The following is a 19,471-nucleotide window of genomic DNA, read 5'->3' on the forward strand; positions in this document are numbered from 1 at the left end:
TGTGCCTGGTTATAAAACCCAGGATTCAGTATCATTTATTAACTGTCTTCTCAACTACCTTCAATGATTTCTGCATGTATACACCCAGGTTTCTCTGATCCTGCATTACCTTTGGAATTGTACCCTACGTCACCTCTCCTTGCTCTTCTAGCCAAAATGTATTACTTCATACTTCTCTACATTAAATTTCATCTGCCACATGTCTGCCCATTCCACTAGCCTGTCTATATCCTCTTGAAGTCTATCACTATCCTCCTCACAGTTCAAAAGTCTTTCAAGTCTCACATTATCCTCAAATTTCGAAGTTGCGTCCTGTACAGCCAGGTCTAGGTTATTAATATAAATCAAGAAAAGCAATGTTCTCTCTACATACCACCTCCTAGTCAGAAGTAAGTAACACTTTTCTGTATTCCATGTTTTAGTAGGATTGAATTGAACAATTAAACTGTTGCATAATGAAATTCTAGCTATCCTAAAGGTTAATGATTCAAAATACCACATGGTTCAAAATTAAATGCCTACCGGCACTAATATTTTTCACTTAAAAGGCATAATTTTATTGATGTTTGGGGACTCAAATAATTGATACATTGGAAAACAACTAATAGTAAATTTAGAAATGATATGGCAACACACTTTCTTAGAGCTCTTGTATCTCAGAAACTTATCATTATATCACTGCTCATGCCCCTTTGATATCAGCACCTCCCAATCTCTCAACATTTAAAAATTTCTCTGCATTTCTGTTGTCCTTACCAGAGTGGATAATTTCACATTTTTATACTTTCTATTCAATCTGCTATGTTCTTGCCCACTCACTTAGCCTGCCTAAATCCCCTTGAAACCTCTTCTGCTTTCCCCTCACAACTCACATTCCCACCTTGTTTTGTATCGTCAGCAAACTTGGAAATAATGCATTTGGTCACCACATTAAAAATATTGATATACATTGTGAATAGTTGGGGACCAAGTATTAATTCTTGTGGTACCCCACATGTCACACAGCCTGCCAACCTGAGAATGACCTGTTTATTCCTACTCTCTGTTTTCCGTCTGTTAACCAATTCTCAATCCGTGCCAGGAAATTCCTCCCAATCCTATGTACTCTAACTTTGTTTACTAACCTCCTGTGTGGAACCTTATCAAAAGTCTTCTGAAAATCCAAATAAAATATAGAAGAACATTAGAACGAGGAGCAGGAGCAGGCGCAGGCCATTTGGCCCCTCGAGCCTGCTCCGCTATTCAATAAGATCTGCAGAGACCATTTTGGACTCAAAATGGTACCCAAGCTTCCAAACATAACAACATAAGAACTCGGAGCAGGAATAGGCCATTTGGCCCCTCGAGCCAGCTCTGCCGTTCAATAAGATCATGGCTGATCTTTTCGTGGACTCAGCTCCACTTACCTGCCCGCTCACCATAACCCTTAATCGCTTTACTGTTCAAAAACTTATCTATCCTTGCCTTAAAAACATTCAATGAGGTAGCCTCAACTGCTTCACTGGGCTGGGAATTCCACAGATTCACAACTCTTTGGGTGAAGAAGTTCCTCTCAATTCAGTCTTAAATCTGCTCCCCCTTATTTTTGAGGCCAGGCCCCCTAGTTCTAGTTTCACCTGCCAGTGGAAACAACTTCCCTGCTTCTATCTTATCTATTCCCTTCGTATTCTTATATGTTTCTATAAGATCTCCCCTCATTCTTCTGAATTCCAATGAGTATAGTTCCAGTCTACTCAGTCTCTCCTCATAAGCCAACCCTCTCAACTTTGGAATCAACCTGGTGAATCTCCTTTGTACCCCCTCCAGTGCCAGTATATCCTTTCTCAAGTAAGGAGACCAAAACTGTACACAGTACACCAGGTGTGGCCTCACCAGCACCTTATATAGCTGCAACATAACCTCGCTGTTTTTAAACTCCATCCCTCTAGCAATGAAGGACAAAATTCCATTTGCCTTCTTAATTACCTGCTGCACCTGCAAACCAACTCCTTGTGATTCATGCACAAGGACACCCAGGTCCCTCTGCACAGCAGTATGCTACAATTTTTTACCATTTAAATAATAGTCCATTTTGCTGTTATCCCTACCAAAATGGATGGCCTCACATTTACCAACATTGTACTCCATCTGCCAGACCCTTGCCCATTCACGTAAACTATCTATATCCCTTTGCAGACTTTCCGCGTCCTCTGCACATGTTGCTCTGCCACTCATCTTAGTGTCATCTGTGAATTTTGACACACTACACTTGGTCCCCAACTCCAAATCATCCATGTAAATCGTAAACAACACTGATGCCTGAGGCACACCACTAGTCACTGATTGCCAACTAGAAAAACACCCATTTACCCCCACTCTTTGCTTTCTGTTACTTAACCAATCCTCTATCCATGCTAATACATTACCTGTAACACTGTGCATCTTTATCTTATGCAGCAGCCTTTGGTGCGGCACCTGTCAAATGCCTTCTGGTAATCCAAATACACCACATCCACAGGTTCCCCATTGTCCACTGCACATGTAATGTTCTCAAAGAATTCCACCAAATTAGTCAAACATGACCTGCCCTTCATGAACCCATGCTGCGTCTTTCCAATGGGACAATTTATATCCAGATATCTCGCTATTTCTTCCTTGATCATAGATTCAAGCATTTTCTCTATTATAGAAGTTAAGCTAACCAACCTATTGTTGCCCGCCTTTTGTCTACCTCCTTTTTTAAACAGTGGCGTCACATTTGCTGTTTTCCAATCTGCAGGAACCACTCCAGAGTCAGCGAAGTTTGGTAAATTACCACTAGTGCATTTGCTATTTCCTCTGCCATCTCTTTTAGCACCCTGGGATGCATTCCATCAGGGCCAGGAGACTTGTTTACCTTTAGCCCCATTAGCTTGCCCAACACTACCTCTTTCGTGATAATGATAGTTTCTAGGTCCTCACCTGCCATTGCTTTATTGTCATCAATTTTTGGCATGTTATTTGTGGCTTCCACTGTGAAGACTGACACCAGTATGCACTGGTTTACCCTTATTTATTCTTTTGGTTACATCCTCAAAAATTTTAACAGGTTTGTCAATTAAGGTATCCTTTTCATAAATCCATGTTGACTCTGCCCAATCTGACCATTATTTCCGAAGTGTGCAGTTATCACATCCGTTGCACTAGATCTTTTGTAGCTTTATTTGGATTTCTGTAGTTGAATCAATTATGTTTCCATTCTTTGGAGTTTATTTGCTGCACATTGGAGATTTCCTAAATCACACCAGCGTAGGGGTCATTTATGCTGCCCTTGATTGAATGTCTGATAAGGATCAAGATGGCCAACAATATCACCAGCAACAACACCTGTAGATGGCTGGTGCTCACAGACCTGTTTATTCAGGTGTGCACAAGGTTCCTGGGCAGCTGCCATAATGCTTTCAGCTTGCAGCAGTCCACCCTTCCTGATCTCTTCACAGTTGGAAGCAGACTTAAGGGGTGGCAACTAAACAACAAGGGATATCCACTGAAATCCACTGGTTCACAAATCCTGTCAGAAACCCAAGGCTTTACCTTCAACACTCTTTAGTGGGGTGTTTGGAAGAGGAGAGAGCATTTAATTGGGCAAGTGAGTACACAGGCCTTCCCTCCTCCGCCTTGATGGCATGGGAAGGCCTGTGTTGCTCTTCTCACCCCACTGCCAATTGAAGCCCTTAAGAGGGCAATCAATGACCTTTTCATTCTACAGCCGCTGATATTACCCAGCTGCAGGAAGCCTATTGCCATATGTTGTGCATGTCAAGCAAGCCTGTGTGGGCTGCTTGTCATCCCCCAGGGTGGGGGAGGTCCCTCTTTCAAAGGCAATCAGTGCTTGATATAGAGATCCATCATGGGGAAGGAGGGCATATTGAGAGCCACAACATTTCCTTGCTACTGAATCCCCCTTCCTGCACCCACCTACCCCACAATCCCAACCTGGTGAAACCCATCCTTCCTGCCATTACTTATCTGTGGCCTGGGTCGCTCCTGGGCCTCCAGTGGGCGTGGTTGCTCATCAGAACCAACACTCTGGGCTTGATGTTACGACCTTGTCCCGCCCGTTGATCAAGTGCCTTCCTCACAGCTTTCTACCCTGCCAAAATAATTATTTACAGAGGCAGCCATTCAGGATTACCCAAGAGTTCACATACAAGTGGCTATCAGGAGTCATAACTCCAGAAGTAAAGAAAGATGGACAAAACCACCAAAAGGTACCACAGTCAATCCAACAGCCATTGATAGGGAACATAACAAATGCAAAGAGAGGGATGAACCCACAAAATCTGTTTCTGAGAGAAAAACATTGAATTGAGAAAGGTGTAACAGCAACGGGGGGAAAAGAGGATCAAGACTTGATCCAGATAACACCACAATCCATTATAGCCTTAGATGAACTAGATGTCAAGAGTCAACCTGACAAAGCACCAGATGCTGTAATTCTTACTGAAGATTAACCAAGTCAAAGTAAAGAAGTCCTAAGCGAGACTACTGATCTTCCAAGTCTGACAAGGATTAGGTCAGAGAGAGCTGTGAAACCTCCGGACCGATTAGACCTATGAAGTTAGAAACCTGAGGGGACATGGGTTAGTGTGTAAATATAAGTCTAAAATACATATAGACAAAGACGAGCGGGGGAGATATACTATTAGTGTGATATGGAATTTCGCCGCTATCCGGTGAAAAATTCACTTCGCACTCTCGATAGACCAAACGATGTTTGCAGAGTTTTAAATCGACTTTTTATTCACGCTACAGCGAGGATGTCTGCTTTCCACCAGGTGGCGTACAAACTTCCTGAGTGATACGTGGCATGGGTAGACTTATTGCTGCTTGTCTTACAAATGATTTGCTTATACCAGTCACAAGTATACATTTGTTCTGAAGTCATTGATATCCAAGTACAACTAATAGTTCTGATTACTTCATGAATATAGTTAACCAGTTACATCCACCATATGCTTGTCTCATTATAATGATTGATCACGAATGAAACGCGCCTACATGGCTCCATCATCGAAATATGACATCTGCAATTGTGGCTATAACCCGGCGGCTATCATAGTTCTCACCCTCCCGCCTTGTCCTTTGGTCAGCTTGTTTGTGCAGTCCATGTGTACGTGTGAGAACATATAGCAGCTTGCCAGGGAACTGGACTCAATTCACAGGAGAGCTCTGTTACATTCAGTGACTTTAGTGCTTTTAACCCTTTCAGGGTATTCAAGGCTGAAAGAGTTAATGTGTGGGACTGGAGAAACAGCACTGTCCACATAATGATGTCAGAGACACATGACTGAGAATCGAGAGGAGAATGTTCATGGCTTAGACTGAGCAACATCTATCATCCTGAATATCTGTATATAGTTATATTAATTCAATAAATTGTTCAGATAATTCCATATCTCAGGAATCATTCCTTGTCGGTCACAACCGTCAGCACATTAAAATTCAGTCCATTGGGTCTAACTGAGGGAATTACATTCCAGGAATGATGTCAAAACTTTGGAAAGGTTTCAGGGGAAAATTACTTGAATGTTATCAGGGATAAGGGACTTCAGTTATACCTGTAGAGATTGGAGAAACTGGAATTATTCTCCTTAAAGCAGACAAAGTTAAAGGGAGATTTAATAGAAGTGTTCAGAATTATGGAGGGTTAGCATATAGTAAATAAGAAATTGCTGCCACTGGCAGGAGGGTTCGTAGCCAGAAAACATAAGATAATTGGCAATGAATTCAGAATCAAGTGGGGAGTTGTTTTTGTATGCAGCATCCTGTTAAGATCTGGAAAGCAATACCTTAAAGAGTGGTGGAAGCCACCAGTTTGCAACACTCAGTTGGGGACAACTCCTTGTACTGGAAGACCAGCATGTTTTGGGCAGATAAAAGAGCATCTTTCACCGAGTTGATGACCCTCCAGCAGTAGTTGATATTTGTCTCAGTGTACGTCCCTGGGAACAGCCCGTAGAGCATGCGTAACTTGCAAAAGAGAATTGGGTCATTAGTTTGCAGGGGATACATTGCAGAACTGTGGTGAAAGCAGGAACTGAGACTAATTGGTAACTTCTTCCGAGAACCAACGCAGTCTCAAGCAGCTGAATGGCCTCTTTATGTGCTATATGACGATTCGATGAATCATTTTTGATCATGCTTCTAAACCCTTCATTTCAATAAACATACACTCATCTTTCATTTCAATAAACATACACTCATCTTTCAGTGATTAACTTAGCCATTAGCTTTTTGGATACACATTATTAATATCCTTTCGACTTTTTTGCATTACATTATAGTATTTCAAATACATATCTTACAGCACTAGTCTATATATTTCCAGCGGTTTATATGAAGTAGCTCAGTTTGAAACTATAGTTTTAATTTGGAACTCTGCCAAGATTGAGTTATCACAAAGAAAGACCATAGTTATATATCAATGTTAAAATTTGAAATATTTCGAATTATTAGAGATTTTCCCAGTTTCATGTTAGCTTTGCCGATACAAGGGAATGGCAGATTTAAAGCATACTAATTCATTAGGCATTTTCCTTACACAGAATCACAGAATCCCCACAGTGCAGAAGGAGGTATCCAGCCCACCAACCCCTGGACCGAGAACAATCCCATCCAAGTCCCACCCCCGCAACCCCACATATTTACCCTCCTAATCCCCCTGACACTATGGGGCAATTTATCGTGGCCAATCAACCTAACCCGCACATCTTTGAATAAAATGGCTACTGATCCTTCCTGATTTTTCCAATTGAGTGAGATCACTTAAGGTTAGCGCGATTAAAACTATATTAGTCAATCTTAGCATGCACATTTTTAAGAAAATGCCTGATGAACAAAAGAGCGGCCCATTCTTCTGGTGAGAATTTCAGGTAGCATCTTAGCAATGAATGGGAAATGATCAGAACTGTCTTCCATAAACACATTTTAAAAATTGTAAGATAGTTTTCTCTAGCAAATGCAAATGTACATCTGATGAGAAATTCTGTGCATGTACAAAAGGCTGAAAACAACATTTCCTTCTTTCCAGAAGATTCTTGAGGAAGATGGCTGTTAACATCCCTGGACTTGTGGCAGTTATTGTCTTCTATGTGTTCGTCCTTGCAACTGGAATCTGGGCTGCTCGAAAATCGAAGCAGGAAGAAAAGAAATGTGCCGGAGACAAAAGTGAGGTGGCCATGATTGGAGGGAGGAACATTGGAACCTTGGTTGGGATTTTTACAACAACAGGTAAATATGTATCTGTAAAAGTAAAGGTGCTTGAACGCCACTTTAGCTGCCAAATAAAAATAATCTTCTCGGTATCAAAAGTTTGAAAGTCAAATTTGAAACACTTAGATTGAACAACCTGCAGTGTCCAACCTTTCCTGTCTAATACAGTCACATTGGACAGAACCCAGCAAGTTGCCAGAGTAGATCTTCGTTGTCTATTTTTAAAGTGACTAATCTATGATGGGATTGGGCAAAATCAAATCCATTGTTTCAATCAGTAAGTATAAAAGGAATTCCAGTTGGTTTATAATTTGCTCTGTCCCCTGTTTGCTGGGCAGTGTTCAATAGGAAGTTGGAGAAGCCATAGCCACACTCGGCATTTCTAAAAATGAGGTGGCAAACTGGTGAAGCTGCAACATCTGGCTAGGTGCATGTCTCAACAGTGGAAACAGCACTTTGTAGAGAGAGCTAAACAAGCCCACAACTAATTAATCAGATCAAAGATCCTGTAATCTTGCCACTTCGGGTTGTGAATGGTGTTTTATTTATTCATGGGATGTGGGCGATATTGGCAAGGCCAGCATGTGTTGCCCATTCCAATTGCCCTTAAGAACATCAACCACATTACTGTCTGTCTGGAGTCACATGTCAGTCAGACCAGGTAAGGAGGGCAGATTTCCTTCCTCACTGAACCAAATGGGTTTCTATGACAATCAATTCTTGGCTCATCCTTTTCAATTCCAGATTTTTATTAATTGCATTTAAATTACACAACTGCCCTGGAGACCCATGTCTCTAGAGCATTAGCCCCGGCCCAATGACCTTATCAATATGTCACTGTCTTCCCTTAATTGTGGACAATTAAACAACTAATGGGAGGAGGAATGTCCTTAAATATTTCCACCCTCAACACTGTCAGAGTCCAGCAAGTGAAAGATCAGATGCTAAAATACCATTCCCAACCATTTTCAACCAGAGGTGTCGAGTGGGTGATCCATCTCGGCCTCAGATCTCCACCATCGTAGATGCCAGTCTTCAGCCAATTCGGTTCACTCCATGTGATGCCAGAAGTGGCTGAAGGTGCTGGATTTGGAAAAGGTTTTGGTTGCCAGCAAATCCTGCGTGTAGTCCCGAAGATTTATTGTCCAGAGCTAGCCATGACTATGCTGTTCTAGTACAGCCACAGCACTAACCCAGGAATGTCTTGTCCAAAAAAAGCAGGACAGATCTAATCCTGTCAATAATGCCTCATCAGTCTGCTCTCAATCGTCAGCAAAGTGATGGAAGTGATCATCAACAATGTTAACAAGCAGCACTTATTGGCCAACAACCTGTTCACAGAGGCAGCTTCTGTAAAGAGAGAAAGAGTTAATTGCCTGAGATTTTCGGGTGGCAGGGTCTCACAACCCGCTCAACACATCCCCACTGACTCCACGTGCCCCACAGTCATTTCCCACTAGAATGAGTGTAAGTGACTGCAGGTGGGATCTCCGTCCTTCACTTCAGAAGAAGTCTCACCTTTGAGAGGTGTCGACCATTCCGACTGGCCAGCAGCTCTCTGTTCCCGGCAGTGACAGTGCTGTTGTGGACAGAAGAAGAAATGGGGGAGCTCAGGCCAGGAACCCAAGGCTCAGTAAGTTTAACATGTCCCTGGGGGGGGGGGGGGATGCGAAGGGGGCAATCAGGATTTCGGGGGAGAGGTGAGGGAAGGAGATCTGGATGCCACCAGACCTTAAAGGGGTAGCACCTAACCTCAGAAGGGGGCTTGTGATTCAGGCACCTAAAATTAAGGCAGGACAGGAAACAACCCTTAAATAGTCATTAATCAACCAAATCCTTGTGGAATGTGCTTTTGCAAAGCGGGACTGGAGAGAGATGCAGTGGTATTTGTCGAAGTTCATCCCGAGTGGCTCTGTGACGCAGGACTCTGTGCTCCATGAACTGTTCCTGGGAATGCACACCGAGACAAATATCAACTGCTGCTGGAGGATCATCAACTCGGTGAAAGATGCTCTTTGATCTGCCCGAAACGTGCTGGTCTTCCAGTACAAGGAGTTTCTCCCCGACTGAGTGTTGTAGACTGGCACATTCCAAAGCCCAGGACTACGTGCTGAGGGGTGCACTAAAGCTTGGGGCAGCTGTCACAGAGGAGCAATGGGGAATGGTCACTGTCTAAGACCTTTCAACCACACTGATCCAAAGGGAGCAGAATCCCATCAGGCTGAATGTATACAATGAATATTACATCCTTCTCAGTCATACTGAAGCACCTCAAAGTGCACCTTTTTCTATGTAGACAACCTTTAGAAAAATCTTGCAACATTTGTAAGACCATTATGAAATGTCTGAAATGTTTCCTTGACTGCCTCAAAGGGGAAAGTGTAAGCTTCCTGTTTGAGGCCTTACCCGCCCCAGTGTAGCCGCTGTATGGTTGGGGCAGGCGGAAACCTGGAAGGAATCCCGTCCTTCAATTTCATGCTCCCCACACCACCTGAAAACTCACTGGGGTGGAGAGTGAAATTCTGGCCAATGTTTCCCATCGATGCCCTTTGATCGGATCAGCGATGTTGAAAGATGATTAATCTGAAACATTGGGCTGAATTTTTGTTTAACCAAATTCAGAAACAGCAGCTAGAATTTTTTTGGATCGGAGCTGGCCTCCGGTGGGAAAGTGATTAAAGTTCAGATTATTCCCGGGGAAGTCTCAATTAATATAGCACCCAGGTGTCCTGGTCACTGAGGGCCAATGGGGGCTGGAATGGAGATGGAGATACACTTTGACATCCCATAATAACCATCACTGAGGTTGCTGGTGCCCTAAGAAAGAGATTTGTGGTTTGTATCAAAGCCTTCCCACTGCACTGGTGGGAAGCGAAGTATCCCAGGGAATCAGAAGCCTGGCAGCTGTGGAAGGGATGCCTCATATAGTTCATCAATGCTGACCTGGATCTAGTGTAGGAAGCTGTGAGAGAGAGGAAGTAGATTCTCTTCCCAGAGGGTGGCAGGAGGAGGCAAACTTGCCCTACAGCAGAGATTTCTCCATGTTCATCGTCATCTCCTTCCATCTCCAGTTCCTCCTCCTCGCTCACTCCCTGCTTCTGCTGCTCCAACAATGAGCTGTCTCCTTCCAGGGCCTCACCAATCTGCAGGTCCACCCCTCTCTGTGGGGCCATGTTGTGGAGAACGCAGCAGGTTACCATAGTGACTGAAACCCTTGCAGGAGATGTACTGCATGGCACCATCCAACTGACCCAGGCATCAGAACTGCATCTTCAGAAGCCCAGTAGCTTGCTTTTGTGTCCTTGGCAGCCTCACCCTTTGCTCTTCTGTCCCCACAATGCCAAGGGATGCTGATGCTTGTCAAAGCCCTGCTCAAAGCTGAGCACACACTCTTCCTGCCACCTGCACGGTGCCAAATACACCCCCTTACTGAGTATTGAATTCTGTTCCCTTTCCAGAAGGGTTTCTAACCAATCTATAATGTTTTTCAACCTATCACCAGTCAGGGCTTTGGATCAATACCATGATGATAAATTCTGCATTGCTTCAGCTATCTATTTGCCTCCCACCCCCCTTCTCCTCAGTGACACAAAGTTGACCATCTTTCTCTTTGAGGCTGAAATTGTCCACATTACGCGTGTCCAACACTATATTGAACAGTTCTAGGAACTCAGGAGTTCTGTGAACAATCTTGAGCTCTGTCTCCCTCTACTGCTCCTGTTTGATTCTTTTTACACTATCCCCCGACATGAATTATCCAACACTGTCTCTTAGCTGAACACAGTCTGGAGAGTATGATCCAGAACCCCCTCATCTCACAATCATTAAAACATCTCTTTATCACTTCACATATAATTACGGAAGAAACGAATCTTGTCCAATGGCACTTAAAGCTGAATTCCCTCTAAAACTGACCTTCACTACGGTTGTCTCCAGCAGCCTAGGAAAATATTGTACGAAAGTGGTAATGCCACGTGCCAAAGGGTTTGAAGCAAATGTTGCATCCAGCGCAGTGAAACCATTTTAATAGGGAATTAATTTGTTTACATTGTATGAAAAACTATGGGAGCCAGGGATTGATATGGGGGTCTGAAATTCCTATAGGACCACTCTAACCACACCACTGGTGGAATAGCAACATAGCAATCTGGTCAAGTGGAGAGGTTCAGATCCCATCCCAAATTATGAGAACATGGATGGCATGGTGGCACAGTGGATAGCACTGCTGCCTCACAGCACCAGGGATCCAGCTTCAATTCCGGCCTCAGGTGACTGTGTGGAGTTTGCACATTCTCCCCATGTCTGTGTGGGTTTCCTCCGGGTGCTCTGGTTTCCTCCCACAGTCCAAAGATATGCAGGTTAAGTTGATTGGCTAAATTGCCCCTTAGTGTCAGGGGTACTGATAGGGTAAATGCATAGGGTTACAGGGATAAGGCCTGAGTGGGATTATTGTTGGTGCACTTGATGGGCCAAATGGCCTCTTTCTGCACTGTAGTGATTCTATGATTCTATGATCATTTATATATGTGGGACGGGCACATTGTTCTCCAATGGAACACATTCTAAACATTTGGCATAGATAGCATGCTGCCCCATTGGTGTGGTGAAGGCGGAGGAGAACCTTCTGTGGAAAAATGGAACATGTTGCTGAATGCAAACAGTTGTCCCTCAGACTGATTTCCTCTCTGACTAAGGAAAGTGGCTTTTTTAAGGCCTGTAGCATGACTCATGTAAACTCTTGGCTGACAAGAGTTCTCCTGAAGCTGCAGAATAGATGGAACTCCCAGAATCCTCCGCTGTGTGTCATTAGAGGTGGAATGGTCAGGTGATCTGCTCACAGAAATATCCTCCCCAACCCCACCAATAGAAAACGACTTGGAAATGGGGTGGAAAAGTCATGTAATTGCTTCAGTTGAGCTTTCACTTTGCAATTTGGGGTGTTCTTGATGCCCATCTTAGTCTAGACCATAATGGTGGGGGAGCAGAGTCTTTTGTGAATTAGACCGTAAGACCATAAGACATAGGAGCAGAATTAGGCCACTCGGCCCATCGAGTCTGCTCCACCATTCAATCATGGCTGATATTTTTTTCATCCCCATTCTCCTGCCTTTTCTCCATAACCCCTGATCCCTTATTAATCAAGAACCTAACTATCTCTGTCTTAAAGACACTCAATGACATGGACAACTTGCACTACTTGGTCTCCATTGCCTTCTGTGGCAAAGAGTTCCACAGATTCACCACTCTCTGGCTGAAGAAATTCCTCCTCATCTCTGTTTTAAAGGGTCATCCCTTTAGCCTGAGGTTGTGCCCTCTGGTTCTGGTTTTTCCTACTAATGGAAACATTCTCTCCATGTCCACTCTATCCAGGCCTCGCAGTATCCTGTAAGTTTCAGTAAGATCCCCGCTCATCCTTCTAAACTCCAATGAGTACAGACCCAGAGTCCTCAACCATTCCTCATACGACAAACTCTTTATTCCAGGGATCATTCTTGTGAACCTCCTCTGGAGGAGAATTCTTACAGTAGTGCAAGTTGTCCATGTTCCTTTCCAACTTCAAAGAACACAATCCTGAAGAATGATTTGTTCTTTTGTAATTGCTGGTTGTAATAGAACAGCTGATCATAGATTCAAGAATTTGTCCAGTGAAACTAAATTACAATGTCGCACCTTCGTTAGTGTAAGTGTGGCACAGCAGGTCTTAAACGCATTGTGGTTGTCAAGACTGGAGATAGCAAATCCATGCATAATAGTTTCAATGGTATGAGGTAGGTTTGGAGGCAGAAAACATGTAGTTGCTGTAATGGTGGGCTTTCCATGAAGGATAAAATACCTCGGCGAGATGAACTCAACTATTCTTATCTTTGTGAATTATTCTGCAACCCCAGAATCAAGCAGCACTTTCATGCTTAACACTGTTCCCCAAGCTCCTGAACAATCCCAACCCCCAGCTTCAGCTCCACAGCTTAAGAAATTCCTGTAGTCCCACCTCTATACTATCCATTATGCTGAAGGGGTGTAACAAGTAGTGGTGCAACATTCATCTACTTAGGTCAAGATTCAAGGTTCAACCTTTCTGGAAAACAGTTCATGAAGAAACAGAAAAATGGAGTGACCTCATAACATCCTCAAACCAATTGTAAATTTGCAGCCTACTTGCAGAAATCTTCACAATGTACACATATGTGAAGCAAGAAGATTAATCTCACGCTATGGTGAAGCTAAACTGTTACCACAATAAATGAAGATTTTTTGGAATATATGTCAATCCATGTGAATGGTATACAGCCTTTGTCAGGAGTTCTTTGTTGTTTCTCTATTTCTATCACACCTCTGGAATTCAGTTCTTTGGTTGGTGGTGTAATAAAGCTAAAGTTTATTATTTATTGTCACAAGTAGGCTTACATTAACATTGCAATGAAGTTACTGTGAAAATCCCCTAGTCACCACACTCAGGTACACTGAGGGAGAATTTAGCATGGTCAATGCATCTAACCAGCACACCTTTCAGACTGTGGGAGGAAACCCACGCAGACACAGGGAGAACATGCAAACTCTGCACAGACAACCCAAACCGGGTCCCTGGTGCTGTGAGGCAGCAATGCTAATCACTGTGCTACCGTGCTACCCCATAATACATCTGTAATGAGGTCTGAAGCTAAGTGTGTCTGACAGAACCCAATCTACGTATTGGTGAATAGGGTATCGAGTAACTGCTGCTTATAGCATTGTCAATGCCTCCTTCCAACATTTTACTGAAGACTGAGAGTAGATTGAAAATGATGGTTGGTCAGCCTGGAATCTTTCTGCATTTTGTGGACAGGAAAGACCTGGCCAGTATTCCCTATTGTCAGGTAGGTGCCAGTGCTGTACCTGTACTGAAGCAAGGTCAAGATCAGGCAACTTAAACCCATTTCTAGATACATACAACACCCACCCATTGACTTTAAAATAGGAACTATATCAGACTCAGTACAAGAAAGGCAAATTCCACTCTTAAACATCCCATCAGGAGATGGCCAAGCCTTGTGTATCCCTCGTTTAACCTCTCTAGAGAATCATAACCAAAAGAAAAAGTTGAATTTATATAGCGCCTCAGAACATTCCAAGCATTTCAAGTCATTGATGTAGTTTTGAAGTGTCCTTTTGTTGTAATGTATGAGAGATAATGATATATAATGATTTGAAATGAGTTAGCAACTTCATTGTAATTATGAAGATAGGAATTTTACACAATCATATCAAGCAACGCATCAAAGTGAACACAATTTTAACCCCCATAAAATCTCCCATATATACTAAATTGGAAATGATGCAAATATAGAAATCATAGAAACCCTACAGTACAGAAAGAGGCCATTTGGCCCATCGAGTCCGCACCGACCACAATCCCACCCAGGCCCTATCCCCATATCCCTACATATTTCCCACTAATCCCTCTAACCTACACATCTCAGGACACTAAGGGCAATTTTTAGCATGGCCAATCAACCTAACCTGCACATCTTTGGACTGATAGGAGTGACTATTGTAACCACAGCACCAAGTTACAACGAGTTCATGTGAACCATCTTACTGTTGAGCTTTATTTTTTACAGCAACGTGGGTTGGAGGCGGCTTCATCAATGGAATTGCTGAAATAGTTTATCTGCCACATCGTGGAGTAAGCTGGACACAGGCACCCATTACCTATTGTTTGAACCTTATCCTTGGTAAGAGCTAATACACAAAATGGCACCAAGCGAGATTAGTCCAGCAACACAGATTTAAATACAAGCAAAGATGCAACTCTCTTGAACAAGGGTAAATGTGTAAAGACCGTGAGCTTTGTCATTTTTCAGCTGGTTTCATAGAGAAAGTATTGTGAGATATATTACACCGAAGGAATTTTGAGGATGTTTATAGGCTGTATTGGTTTAAATTAAACAACATTTTCAAAGCTAATTGGATAACAAAAGCACAGTGAATGACATTCTAGTCAAGAAATTAAGTGGTCAAGTGAGTGATGAAGATGCAGTGGTACAATACACTGGCACATGAATGTGCTTTACCACAGAACAATAGGGTACAAGTTTTCGCCTACAATCTTCTAAATTCTTGATCTCAGTTGTATAACTATGAATAAGCAAGTGAAGACCAAGCACTTTTCACAGGAAAGGAAGGAAAATTGGAGAGAAATCTGGTTGTTGTTAAATGCCGTTGAATAGAAATGGACCATTAGCGGAGCTTTGGGAATTAATCACTTCCTGTTTCACGACCAGGCACCTAAGGGTGGTGAGTAATGCGAGGAGATCATCAAGGGGGGAAAATCAGGATACTTCAACAATAAAGGATATGGGCCGGATTCTCCCCAAAAAATTCTAAGTGCCAAATTCGAATAAAAACGGGAGTAACACCTGCTGGTTGTTTTAGACTGATTTTCAAAATGAATCTCCCACACTCTGAGCACTGCAGAGTGCCCCAGTGAGATTCACGTTGAAAATCCGGGGGCAGGATCTATTCCCGCTGGAGAGGCCGGCAGTATAGCGCTGAGCCCCACACTGCCGGCCTCTGATCACTGGCCAGTCCCATTGTTGGCCAGCCTCGCAATCCATCATCACTGCCCCACCTCCCTCCCCTCCCCCACTCCCCCCCACCGCCCCCCCCCCCCCCCCCCCCCAACCCCCACCCCGGATCACTGGTTTCCCAGACATCTCTATCCCCCTTTCCGCCACCTGTCATTCCTGATGTCCCTGACACCCCCTGCTCCCCCACCAGGCCCAACCACCCCCCCCCCCCTCAGCAATCCCAAGCCCCCAACCCCCACCGCAGCCCTGACACCCCCGGCAGCCAGACCCCACCCTGATGACCAGCCCAGATCAGTCCCTTCCCTCCCTCTGCCACTGATCCCAAGTGCAGAGTGGCAGCAGGATCCCCCACCTCCACCGATGACCGTCCTCCATAGGTCCCACCCCTATAGGCCCCAGCCGCTTGGCACTGCCTGGCACTGTGTCAAGCTGCCCCATGGGGAGCCACTTTGCCATTTTGCCCCTTGGGCATTGCCTGGGGGCTGCCCAGGGGGCACCCTCCCATTATCCCGACCTCCTGCGGCCTCCTTGGCCCTCCTTTCCTCTAGCGGGGTCGGGCTGCCAATTCCCCACTCATGAATCATTCCTGGCAGGGGGGAGACCCCCGCGGGCCTGGAGATTTCAATTCCAGGCCCGCTAGTGGGATTGAAATTTGAATGCAAAGAATTCACGATTTACTTTCTTGGAAACGGTAAACTGAAGAAATCCCAAAGGTTCACCATCAGAGCTTAAATAAATTTGTGAGTGTCTCAGCCAATGTTATGCATCGCGAGGAACGGGTTTGATGAACCAAATGGTTGCACAGTTCCTTGTAACCTTATATATACATAGATGCAAGTACCATATATTAGGGCGCCAAATTCTTTCAGTGGGTTTATGAGATTTTGGGGATTGGGATTATGTCCTATTTGTCTTGAAAGAGCTGGAACTTCCTTCAGCTTTTACGACAATTGAGAGCAAAAGATCAGAGCTGGGAGTAGAGACCAGCTCATCCACACATTCCTCCTGCTTCGTCTCAATTGACATCAAGGATTCAGTGCTGAGCAAGTTGAACTCTACCAATATTCAGGAGGGAAGTGGGCCCCAACAGCCTGAGCACCTGAAGGGAGTGATTCTACTTTTTAAAAATGTTTATTAAGATCAGCCCCTTTAGACAGGGAACCAAGTAAGGGACCTTGGCTGGAATTGGATAGATTCGGCTGGAGCAGAGGAGGGGTTAGTATTTGAGTGCTATGGATAGTGATTTGTACCATTGATGTCATGCTAATAAGATGGCCCATCCACTGGTCCTATCAACTCTGGCAGGGTCAACACTAGGAGATGCTGGCAAGGCAGATCCTAACAAAACAAACAGAATTGCAAGCTGATTGTCCGTTATAAATACATTGGCTGCTTTTATTTTTAATGCAGGTGGCCTTTTCTTTGCTAAACCAATGAGGACCAAACAATATGTCACCATGATGGACCCATTCCAGATGAAATTTGGTAATACCATGAGTAGCCTCCTTATTATCCCGGCTGTATTAGGAGATATATTCTGGTCTGCTGCCGTTCTTGCAGCATTAGGTAAGTTTTTAAAAGTGTTCTGAATATATACATATTGTATTTGTTGACTGGATTATCGATGATAATTCCATGGTTTATGATCAGTGATTCACATCTATTTCAGGTGCTACAATGGCTGTTATTTTGGATGTTGAAACCTATTTGTCCATCATTCTGTCAGCTTGTGTGGTTATCATATACACATTATTGGGTGGCCTCTACTCTGTGGCATATACAGATGTGATGCAAATGATTTTTATTATTGTCAGTCTGGTAAGTCTTTTCTATATATGAAACCTGATTTCAAGAAGTCTGAAGGGGTATCTTTGTAACAGAATTAACCCTTTTCTCCTGGGCAAAAAACAAGTCAAACAACATAAAAGATTGCAACGGTTTGGACATAAATAAATGAGTTTCATTCGTAACTATAGCCAAATGTCTGTAACCCCTTCAGTGCATCCACTGAATCCTACATCCATAAAATTCACCACATCAACAGCACCACACAAGTTTCCTCAGGTGACACTTGATTCGGGGATTTCATTCCATTGCTCCCCAGTTTTCAGGTGTCTATGTGTGGTCACATGAATCCGAAGCAAATCAGCTGATTCAAAGTGATTAAAAGCTCATATCTGCCCTGCTGCTGCAAAAATTATGCATCTTAAAAAAATTCTTGAAGGATAACTCATTTTCAGACCATTCCTGGAGAGGAAATTAGAAATTCATCAAGGCTTGCACAGAGCAAATCAAACCATTTACGGCAAAAGTTAGCACAACAGAGAAATTAATAAGTGCTTGCTATCTGCAGCCTCACTTAGAAGGGAATTGTTTTCCCACTTTTCTATAAATCCCCCCTAATGTGTATCATCTACAAGTTGCACTGCAGCAACCTGCCAAGGTTTCTTTAACAGCACCGTCCAAACCCACAATCTCTATTATCTAAAAGGACAAGGGTAGCGGATACATGGAAACGCCAATGCCTGAATGTTCCCCTCCAAGCGGGTCACCATCCTGACTTGGAAATATATCGCTGTTCTTTCACTGTCACTGAGTCAAAACCCTGGAACTCCCTAAGTGTGCTATCGGGTATACCTACACCACATGGACTGCAGCAGTTCAAGAAGGTGGCTCACCACCATTTTCTCTCAGGCAATTAGGAATGGGCAATAAATGCTGGCCTAGCAAGTAATGTCAGCATCCTGTGAAAGAATAAATCCCTAGCACTGTGAAACTTCATCAGCTCAATTATGCTGATTGATTCATGGAAGATTTTACACTGAGTTGCTTTTTATTCATTCATGGGATGTGAACATGGCTGACTGAGCCAGCGTTTATTGCTCATTCCTAATTGCCCTTGTACTGAGTGGCTTCTTAGGCTATTCCAGTGGCCATTTAAGAGTCAACCGCATCGAGTCACATGTAGGCCAGACCAGGTAAGGATGGCAGATTTCCCTCCCTAATGAACATTAGTGAACCAGATCAGGTTTTTACAACAATCAACAATTGTTTCATATTATCATTAAACATAAACTCCAGATTTTTAAGTTTCATCATCTGCTCTGTTTCCACCTTTCTAGCAAGATTTTAATCTGATTTGCTCCTTCCCCCAGTTCCATCCATTTTACTATTCTCCAATAGTCTCAGGCTATTTTACATATATTAGAAAAGCTCAGAAAGAAATATTATAAATGTTCTCATGTTATTAGAATATGACACAATTTTACAGTTATAGGAACTTTCAAAGCAAAGTGTATCTAACTGAAATAATCATCACTGTATCACGTTAGCTTATATAAGATTCATATGGAAATAAATATCACTGCACAAATCAAAGTGATACTATCTACTATTACAGGGGCATAGCTACTTATTTTTTCATAAATAATAAAAACAGGAAAGGCCTAGCTCTAGAATAAGGCAAATCAAATAGATCACAAGGTACAATTTTTATATATACATCATTAAAAATCCAGTGAACTGTCAAACTGCTGTGACCACTTTTCTCCAACAAAAAGAACCTTTTAAAAATCTCTCCAGGATTGACTTGGTTGCAAAACCCCTTGCAAAATAATATCTTTCACTTTCTGCAGTCATGTTAAGAGGACAAGTTCTCTCCCATCCCCTTT

General features: G+C 43.2%; 1 protein-coding gene across 1 annotated transcript in view; it reads left to right on the plus strand.

Annotated features, from left to right (window-relative positions):
* The first annotated feature begins 7,057 nt into the window (after window positions 1-7,057).
* LOC144500035 (high affinity choline transporter 1-like) overlaps window positions 7,058-19,471 on the plus strand; it is a 29,453-nt gene continuing 17,039 nt past the window's right edge. The window contains exons 1-4 of the mRNA XM_078222792.1: window positions 7,058-7,251; window positions 14,832-14,945; window positions 17,211-17,366; window positions 17,470-17,618. Of these exons, the coding sequence (XP_078078918.1) occupies window positions 7,068-7,251; window positions 14,832-14,945; window positions 17,211-17,366; window positions 17,470-17,618 (603 nt within the window). The 5' untranslated portion in view covers window positions 7,058-7,067. The remainder of the gene's footprint in view (window positions 7,252-14,831; window positions 14,946-17,210; window positions 17,367-17,469; window positions 17,619-19,471) is intronic.

This window comes from Mustelus asterias, chromosome 10 (assembly GCF_964213995.1).
Source record: "Mustelus asterias chromosome 10, sMusAst1.hap1.1, whole genome shotgun sequence".
Taxonomy (NCBI): domain Eukaryota; kingdom Metazoa; phylum Chordata; class Chondrichthyes; order Carcharhiniformes; family Triakidae; genus Mustelus; species Mustelus asterias.